General features: G+C 31.7%; 1 protein-coding gene across 1 annotated transcript; it reads left to right on the top strand.

The window, feature by feature from the left end:
• Nucleotides 1-413: 413 nt before the first annotated feature.
• LOC120187742 lies at nt 414-1,319 on the top strand. Its single transcript, XM_039191381.1, has 2 exons — nt 414-1,156; nt 1,247-1,319. Exons 1-2 carry the CDS (start codon nt 414-416, stop codon nt 1,317-1,319), a joined length of 816 nt encoding a protein of 271 aa, XP_039047312.1.
• The last annotated feature ends 8,779 nt before the right edge of the window (nt 1,320-10,098 follow it).

Here is a 10,098-nt window from a genome sequence, read left to right on the forward strand (position 1 = left end):
AAACAATGAGTAACTAGAGAAGTTTCTTTGCCCTCTCAATCTTCAGCTGGAATTCATATTGATTTTTCTTCTAAGAAGAGAAAACCTAGCTTGTCACCTCTTGCTAGATCATTCGACATGAATATGAGAGCCCAATTAGATGAAGAAATTGCAAGAATGTTCTACACCGGTGGTTTGGCCTTTAATCTTTCTAGAAATCCTCATTATCATAGGGCTTTCACTTTTGCTGCAACTCACAATATTCCTGGTTATGTTCCCCTGGTTATAATAAATTGCGAACCACATTGCTCCAACAAGAAAAAAATAATGTTGAAAAGCTCTTGCAACCAATTAAAGCAACATGGCAAGAAAAAGAGTTAACTATTGTGTGTGATGGTTGGAGTGATCCAACAAGAAAGCCTCTCATTAATTTCATGGCTACTTCTGGAAATAGGCATGTGTTTCTTAAAGTTGTGAATTGTTTTGGTGATGTCGAAGATAATTTTTTCATTGCAAATTTGATGAAAGAAGTGATTGATGAGGTTGGTCATCAAAATGTGGTGCAGATTATTATTGACAATGCAACTAATTGCAAGGGGCCAGGAGAGATTATTGAGAGCATGTATCCTCATATTTATTGGATTACTGATATTCATGGGGATGTCGTACAAATCAAGAATTTCATCATGAACCACAACATGAGATTGGTAATCTTTCAAAGATTTAGTCCTCTTAAGTTACTTTCAGTTGCCGATACTCATTTTGCTTCGATCATTGTGATGCTTAAGAGGTTTAAGCTCATCAAGCAGGGACTTCAAGCAATGGCCATTAGTGATGAATGGAATTCTTATAGGGAGGATGACATGGTGAAAGCAAACTTTGTGAAAGAAAAGCTTGTGAGTGATGATTGGTGGGATAAAATAACTTACATCATTGTTTTTACAAAGCCCATCTATGACATACTTAGAGTATTCGACACTGATAAGTCATGTCTTCATTTGGTATACGAGTTGTGGGATTCCATGATTGAGAAAGTGAAATGTGAAATTTACAAGAAGGAAAAACGTCATCTTACAAACTTTAGTTCTTTTTATCATATTGTTTATGAGATTCTTATAGCTCGTTGGACAAAGAGTTATACTCATCTTCATTGTCTAGTTTATTCACTATATCCAAGGTATATACATAACTTTTTTAGTTTTGAATTTATATTTTCAACTCCTAGTTCTTTGATGCTATGTGTAATTTTCTTTTTAATATGTTAAAGGTTTTATAATGATGGTTGGCTAAACGAGGATCCTTGTAGAGTTGCTCCTCATAGAGATGGTGAAATATCTTGAGAGATAATGAAATGTTTTCGTAGGTTATTTCCAAATGATGATGATTATGACAAAGTCTTGGATGAATTTGCTTGTTTCTCACTTAAGCTCGGGCCTTTTGAAGATTTGATGTCTCTTACAAAGAGGTGTTCTTCGGATCCGAAATCTTTGTGGGCTAACTTTGGTGTCGAAATTCCATTGCTCCAATCGTTGGCTTTCAAAGTGCTTGGACAACCTACTTCATCCTCTTGTTGTGAAAGAAATTGGAGCACTTATTCTTTTATCTACTCACTTAGGAGGAATAAGTTTAATCTGAGTCGCGTCGAAGATTTAGTTGACATCCACTACAATCTTCATCTTTTATCAAAGAGTTCTAGTCAATATGAGGATGAGAAAACCAAGATGTGGGATGTTGGTGGAGATGCTTTTGATTCATTGGGAGATGTTGGATATTTAGAGTTTACCGAACTCTTGCTTGATGAGCTGGATTTAGAGAGCCAGTTAATCTCAGAAGATGTTAACAATGTTTAATTTGGGTTTAATATTTTTCTAGACTTAATATTATGGTTTTGAGTCTTATGATTTGACACTTTAATATTATGATTTGATTATGGATTTTATTATTCTAGAGTTAATTTTGTGGTTTGAATTTTGAAATTTGACATTTTAATATTGTGGTTTGTTTATGGATTTTACTGTTCTAAACTTAATATTGTGGTTTGAGTCTTGATATTTGACTTTATTTATGATTTTTTATATATATTTATAATTTTTAAATTATTTTATATGTCGTACCCTTATCGTCCCTGTACCTTATAAAAATTATCGTTTCCCGTCCCCGTCCCCGTATCCGTTTAAGTGCAACATAGCTAAAAAGAATACTTGCTGAAGATTCTGCTGCCTCTAGCTGTTCAAAAATATAATTAGGAGATGACAAAATATACATTTAGTCATTTACGACTAGAGATTTGCTTTAGGGAATGCTTTTTGGGACCAATTGGTGCCCTAATATTTCTTTGCTTTAGGGACTTTATATCTTTTTGAAAAGTTTTATTTAAATTCTCCCGAGTCATGTGATCCATGTCCACCTTTTTAGTGGAACTATATGCAGTGAAGGTTGGGTTATAGAAATTTTTGACTATGCACAATGGATCTTGCAACCAGAAAATTTCTTTTGTTATGACCTTGGAGAGCACGAGTGAAGGAGTTTTGGCAGGTTTTTTATTCTTGTTATCGGTTGGTTAGTAGGTTGCTGTAATGTTGTTTGGTTGCTTTGGTGGGTTATCTTTGGACCATTTTGAATGTTTTAATCAAGTTAAATGTATACCGAAAAATAACAATAGGGCTGCTACAGCTTCTGAATGAGAATAACAAAGAATCTTATTGTAATCACCTCTTGCCACGTATGAATGAGGTTCCCTTGAGTGATTAAGTCATTGGACTTGGTTAATTAAGAAAATTGCATATTCTCCTGATGAATGAGGTTCCCCTGGAAAAAAAGGAAAAGAAAAAGTGAAGGCACAATGTAAGTATAACAATGGAAATTATTTGATTTTGAATAACAATGTAAATGAAAAGTCAGCTAGTGTTGTTTTAGAAATACCTTTCGGCTTAGGTATTGCATTTCATCAATTAAGATCTGTTCTTGCAAAAGTTTTTTTTTTTTTTAAATGAAGCATACGTCAAGTTTATTACTGCTAAAAGATTTTTTCTGAAAATTTCTTTAAAAATTGTGCTTTTGTTACCTTTTTCATTCGAACACCCTTCAAACTCATTTACAAATGATTCTCCAGATTTTGTAGCTCTTTAACTCTCAAACCATAAAGCTGTTCACCCATGAATTGCGTGGTTTGTATCAGATTTTAAGAATTGGTTAATTACCCATGCGTGTGCATATGAGATTGTTTAAACAAACCCCCGAAGTAATATTATGAAATTTTAAGCTATGAGAGAACTGCCATATATATGGCTTTCTTGCAAATTCTTCACTTATTGTCTCGTGATTCCAGCCTCATTTCCGAATAATAAACAACAAATCTTAAGCTTTTTTAGAACATAAAAACATCTCTTAGGTATTATAGTTGTGATTCTTTATTTTACCTAAAGTTTTCGTGTTCAATACGAGGACAGTGGCAGTCTTCCAATATATATGAAAAAGCTTATTTCAAGCCTCAAAGGGCGGCTATTAATGGAACAAAACTTAAGTTACGATTTTGAAAAGAAAAAAATTTGAATGAACAAAATGAAATCACACGAATAGAATGACAATAGGGTTGCTACAGTCAAAATCTTTCAATAAATAATATATATACCATAAGCTTATGTCATTAAATGTAATGCTTATGTTTAGTTGCTTATGTGATTAATAAAATAAACATTGAATTTGTTTGTATTATAATTTATAATTTAAATTGTGAAAATAAATGTAATGCTTATGTTTAGTTGTTTACTTTCTCTATAATATTAACAATTAACATGTGAAATTGATATTCCAGAAATATGAAATGTATAAGAGTTGGATGAATTTGTCAAGTGTAAGCAACGATTATCGAAATGGAGTCTGAAACTTTTCTAAATTTAGCTTTTGTGAATGCAATCCAAGAGAATATGTTTCTTTGCCCTTGTAAGAAGTGTGCTAACATTAATTGGCACATTCTTGAAGTTTTCTACGAGCATCTACTTGTTTTGGCTTTCTTCGAGGCTATAGAAAATGGATATTCCATGGGGAGTTTACATCTCATAGATCTTATTCCACGAGTAATTCGGCTCATCCTCCTAATTCTCACAATCATTCTATAAGAGAATATGACATGAAAGATTTGTTGCAAGATGCATTTAATATGCACAGTCATCATCAATCTGTTAGAGAAAATGATTGTGACAATAATGTTAATGATTTCACTGAGATGAGAAGAAGTGGATGTGCTGAAGAGCCAAATGGAGAAGCGGTAAAGTTTTACAAGTTGCTTAATAAAAATGAATGAACAACTTTATGAAGGGAGAATATTCAAAGCTCTCTTTTTGCATTTGTCTTTTTCACTTAAAATGCTTGAGAGGGTGGACTGGTAACTCTTTTACGCAGTTATTAGAGTTTCTAGGAGAAATGTTTCCTTTTGCAAAAATCCCTCTGTAACATCCTCAATACTAGGTTAGTGACTAAATTGTAAAATTTTAGAATCTTGTGATTAAAGTAGAATAGTTCAATGATTTATTTGGAAATATTTCCTGAAAGTTGTTAGTAATTATCAAAGGAATTAAAGGGCAAAATGGTCATTTGACAAGAAAGATATTTTTTCCGCTTGATAAGAATGAATCACGCGGGGGGGGGGAGTTATCTGAAAACTCTATTCTTCTTCTTGTTTTCTTCTTCTCCACCGTGAACCCAAGGGAGCAAAGATATAGAGCTTAATCCCGTTCCGGAACAATTAAAGAATTAGGATCGAATCAAAGAAAGCAAGGCTAAGGTGAGTTCATCTTATTTTATAAAATTATATGGAAATTTGGACTTGTGATAAGTCTATTTCCGATAGTTATAGTGCATGAAGTCTTGATTATAGGTATGTAATTGACATGAAATGTATGTATGCTTGATTATATGAGTGGATATGTTCTTGTATGTGCTATGTGGTTTATGTGAATATATAGTTATGAGATAAAAATACGTAATAATAGGAGAATATGATGAAAGTGAATTCATGAGAAACGATGGCAACTAAATAAACATGTGTAAAGGTTATATGAATAATAGAGTCATATGATTTAAGGAGAATTGAAGAAAACTAAATAAGATTGAATTATAGAATGAAATGAGAATACATGTTTATATGATTACATGAATAAGAAATATGTGATACATGTTATATGATATGAGATAAATGTTTACACATACATGTGGTATGTGACAGAAGAAAAAAAATATGTGATCATAAGAGCAATGATATGAATCATAATGATAATGCCCATGTTATGTGATATGAGAGCTAGAGGTATAGTTCGCATGCCAAGAGTCGAGGGTTACCTATGTCTTTCGAGACATATGGACAGAATTACCTATGTCTTTCGAGACATATGGACATAATTACCTATGTCTTTCGGGACATATGGATAGTTACCTATGTTCTTAGGAACATATGGATAGGTCTTTCGGGACATTGATTGAGTTGTGGTGACAGCATAATAGTGCACAACCTCAATGTACTCACGTACCTTAAAGTTCTCAGTAATATACATGGGCTTAAAAAAGGAATCAAAAGTGTTTACATTATTACATGTTATCATGCTATTATCATTTACACTGAATTACTTGTGACATGATATAATAACTAGATTATATGTTCATATGTATATAGAATTCATTATTATTATTATTATATTTTATTCCTCACTAAGTCAACGACTTAGTGTGTGATTATTTCATACGTAGGTTCCGAGAAGAGGAAGAATGATAAAAGTTAAGCAAGACAGGTTAGTTTCTCTTTTCCAAAGATCAGATTAGAAAAGAATTGCATAGTTTGTATTTTGTAATACTAATTGTGGTTGGCATGTAAATAAAGATTTGAATCCGATATGCTCTAATCGGTTTTGTAAAATCATATGATTGAGTTTTGTAACGGTTTAAACGTATTTATGTAAATGATAACTTTATAGTGATGAAAGGTTAAGTCTTTACGAGTTTTATATATGTTTTGCTAAAATTATAGTAGCAATGCATCGGTACACTGTAGTAGTGCATCGATACACATTTTAAATTTGATGTTTTTGTGCATCGGTACACTGTTCATGGTACTGTAGCAGTGCATCGATACATTGTTCACGGTACTATTTGCACATTATCGATACTATTCATACAGTATAATACTATTCATAAAACATTTTTATGACTTAAATTCGTTATAACGAAGCACAATTCAACATATATTATCATATTTTCTTAATATTAGTAAAGTTTTGAAATTGTTCACTATTTTGTACAAGTAAATGTTTTGAAATATCAATGTGACACCTCAGATTCGTATCCGAGTCGATTACGGGTTGGGTGTGTTACATTTAATGGTATCAGAGCTACGATTTAGTCGATTCTAGGCTTAAAACGAAGTCAAAAATGTTTTAAAAAGTATACATGCCAACACAAAGTGAAAAAAATTTATGATATGATAGTGTAAGGAGTGTATTGTCTTGTTAATAGAGTTAAATTGTTATGTTATATTAGATGTATGATCATGAGAGCTTCCAAAGTGAAGCACAAGGCGATAGACCTGAAGGTAATAATAATTCACCTGGCCTGACCAGGCAGGGAGAAGAGTGAACACCTCAAGGAGTACCTGTATAAGATTAGAGAATGTTTCATTATGTTGAATGATATTCTGATGTGTTTTCAATTTTATACTTCTTTAACTCATAGAATGAATGTATCGAAATAGTTAAAAGAGTTAAGAGCACCCGAGTTCAAGGGTGAATTTGAGGAAGGTTTTGTTGTTTCATACCTTTGGGTTAAATGATATGAAGATAATGTTAGAAGGTTTTCATTTCTCCAAAGTGGAGAAGTTAAATTGAGTAGTTTTGTTACTACGTGGGCAAACTAGAGTATGGTGGACAAATGTCGCCATAAGAATGTTAAAAGATCAAGTGACTTGATTATTGTTTGTGTAAGAGTTTAAGAATAAGTACATCGATGACCAGTTTATAAGACAAATGAAGTTAGAATATATGAGCTTGAAATAAAGGAATTACAGTGTATCTATTTGAATGTAAGTTTAATAAGTTTAGTAGATTTGTTGCTGAGTTAATTATGATTGAAAAGAATACATGTGATTGGATGTTTAGGGCTTATACCTTAAATTAAAAGAGTGTTACTGGTTTTGAATTTGTTCTCGTTCCAAGAAATGGTTAATTGCACTAAAGCTCTAGAGAGAGCTCAGAATGAAAGGTATGGAGAACAAAAATCACAGATGATAAAAGAATATTGACACAATTCAGATTGATATAAGTAAAATTTGGAAATGAGTGTGTATTGTAATTCGGATGAAGATGGCACAAGAATGAATGTTTGGTTTATATTGTAAGTCATTAGAGATTGATGAAAGAAATAGACTGACTCATGATATTGAGTGGCAGGTATTGAGATTTCTGTATAGTATTGCTGAGTCTTACATTAATTGAACCTTATGAGATTTTTTTTAAAAAAAAAGATATGGATCTGTAATATAACACGGAAATGTAAATAAGATATATTGAGGGTGTTCCATTAGGATTCAGAGAATAGAATTTCCTACTAATATGATGGAATTACCTTTTGACGAATTCGAAGTGATACTGGGAGTGGATTGGTTATATCATTACCATGATAATGTTGATTGTAAACTGAAGAGGGTAACATTCATCAGTTTAGATGGATTGGAGATTATAGTGTTAGAAGATCTCTATCGTTCTGAAATAGAGTAGTTTCTTTGTTGAACTGACAAGATAAAGTAGAGGAGATGGATGTTATTAGGAGAATAGTAAAAGATTAAGTGATAGATAATACTGTTTTGGAAGAGTTTAAGAATATGTACATTAGTGATCAGTTTATAAGAAAAGGTAAATGGAATGGTTGAATCTGAACAATTGAATTATATGGTGTATGAGAACGAACGTGAATTTGATAAGTTAAGTAAACTATTGTTGGGATAATTTGATTGGAAATGATGTATATGATTGGTTGATTAAGGCTTGTGCTCTAGATTGAACAATTGTTATTGATTAGCTGTAATATTAAAGGTGATAGTGTTATAAGATTTGGAAAAGATATAAGACTGAGTTATTCAAGTATAATGTGGATTTATATTTGGTAGTGTATTCTGAGTATGTAAAAGAAGATAAGGATTTTGTATAAGAACAATATTTTGAGCAATTCATATGGATTATAAGAGTTATAAAGATGTAATAAAGATTGATAATCAAGGATAAGTATAAGTGAGATGAAAAGAGTATGAAAACATGGGTGAAAGATATAGTTTAGTTGCGCATAAGGGATCTTGACTATAAAAGGATTGAGTTTAAAGGATCAATATGATAAAGGTTATATGGAAGTGTAGATGATAAGTTCAATATAGAAGTAAAAAAATGTGCAAGGTAATGTGAAAATATTGTTTGATTCCATAAAGTATATGTTTAATCATAATTGAAGAAGATTTAAGGTTGTGTTCTTGGTCAAATGATGATGGAATAAGAGTTTGGTTATTGTTATAAGGTAAGTAAAGATGGATTTATGATGTTGAGTGATGAAAATGGATATGAATTTTAGAAAGATCAAAGTAAAATGCAGAATCGAAGGGGAGAAAAGATAGAAATGGATGAGGTTACTGGTTACTGTTTATATGATAAGCGATAGTAGATGAATTAATAAGGGAAAAAGTTAGTTGAATAACTAAAAGAAGGAAAGATTAAATAAAGGAAATAGCATGAGAACATTAGAAGATATGTTCTTATCAATGTGTGCAATGAAAATTCGAGGACGAATTTTCTTATAAGGAGGGGAGATTTGTAACATCCTAAATATCGGGTTAGTGACTAAATTGTAAAATTTCAGAATCTGGTGATTAAAGTAGAATAGTTCAGTAGTTCAATGATTTATTTGGAAATATTTCCTGAAAGTTGTTAGTAATTATCAAAGGAATTAAAGGGCAAAATGGTCATTTGAAAAGAAATATATTTTTCCCCTTGATAAGAATGAATCACGTGGGGGGAGAGTTATCTGAAAACTCTCTTCTTCTTCTTGCTTTCTTTTTCTCCACCGTGAACCCAAGGGAGCAAAGATATAGAGCATAATCCCGTTCCAGAACAATTGAAGAATTAGGATCGAATCAAAGCAAGCAAGGCTAAGGTGAGTGCATCTTATTTTATAGAATTATATGGAAATTTGGAATTGTGATAAGTCTATTTCTGATAGTTATAGTGCATGAAGTCTTGATTATAGGTATGTGAATGAAATAAAATGTATGTATGCTTGATTATATGAGTGGATATGTTCTTGTATGTGCTATGTGGTTTATGTGAATATATGGTTATGAGATAAAATACATAATAATAGGAGAATGAGATGAAAGTGAATTCATGAGAAACGATGGCAACTAAATAAACATGTGTAAAGGTTATATGAATAATAGAGTCATATGATTTAAGGAGAATTGAAGAAAACTAAATAAGATTGAATTATAGAATAAAATGAGAATACATGTTTATATGATTACATGAATATGCAATATGTGATACATGTTATATGATATGAGATAGATATTTACACATACATATGGTATGTGACAGAAGAAAAGAAATATGTGATCATAAGAGCAATGATATGAATCATAATGATAATTCCCATGTTATGTGATATGAGAGCTAGAGGTATAGTTGGCATGACAAGAGTCGAAGGTTACCTATGTCTTTCGGGACATATGGACAGGATTACCTATGTCTTTGGGACATATGGACAAAATTACCTATGTCTTTCGGGACATATGGACAGTATTACCTATGTCTTTCGGGACATATAGACAGAATTACCTATGTCTTTCGGGACATATGGACAGTTACCTATGTTCTTAGGAACATATGGATAGGTCATTCGGGACATTGATTGAGATATGGTGACAGCATAATAGTGCACAACTTAATGTACTTACGTACCTTAAAGTTCGCAGTAATGTACACGGGCTTAAAAAAGGTATCAAAAGTGTTTACATTATTACATGTTATCATACTATTATCATTTACATTGAATTACCTGTGACATGATAGAATAACTAGATTATATGTTCATATG

Source organism: Hibiscus syriacus, unplaced genomic scaffold, assembly GCF_006381635.1.
Source record: "Hibiscus syriacus cultivar Baekdansim isolate YM2019G1 unplaced genomic scaffold, ASM638163v2 tig00113725_pilon, whole genome shotgun sequence".
NCBI lineage: Eukaryota > Viridiplantae > Streptophyta > Magnoliopsida > Malvales > Malvaceae > Hibiscus > Hibiscus syriacus.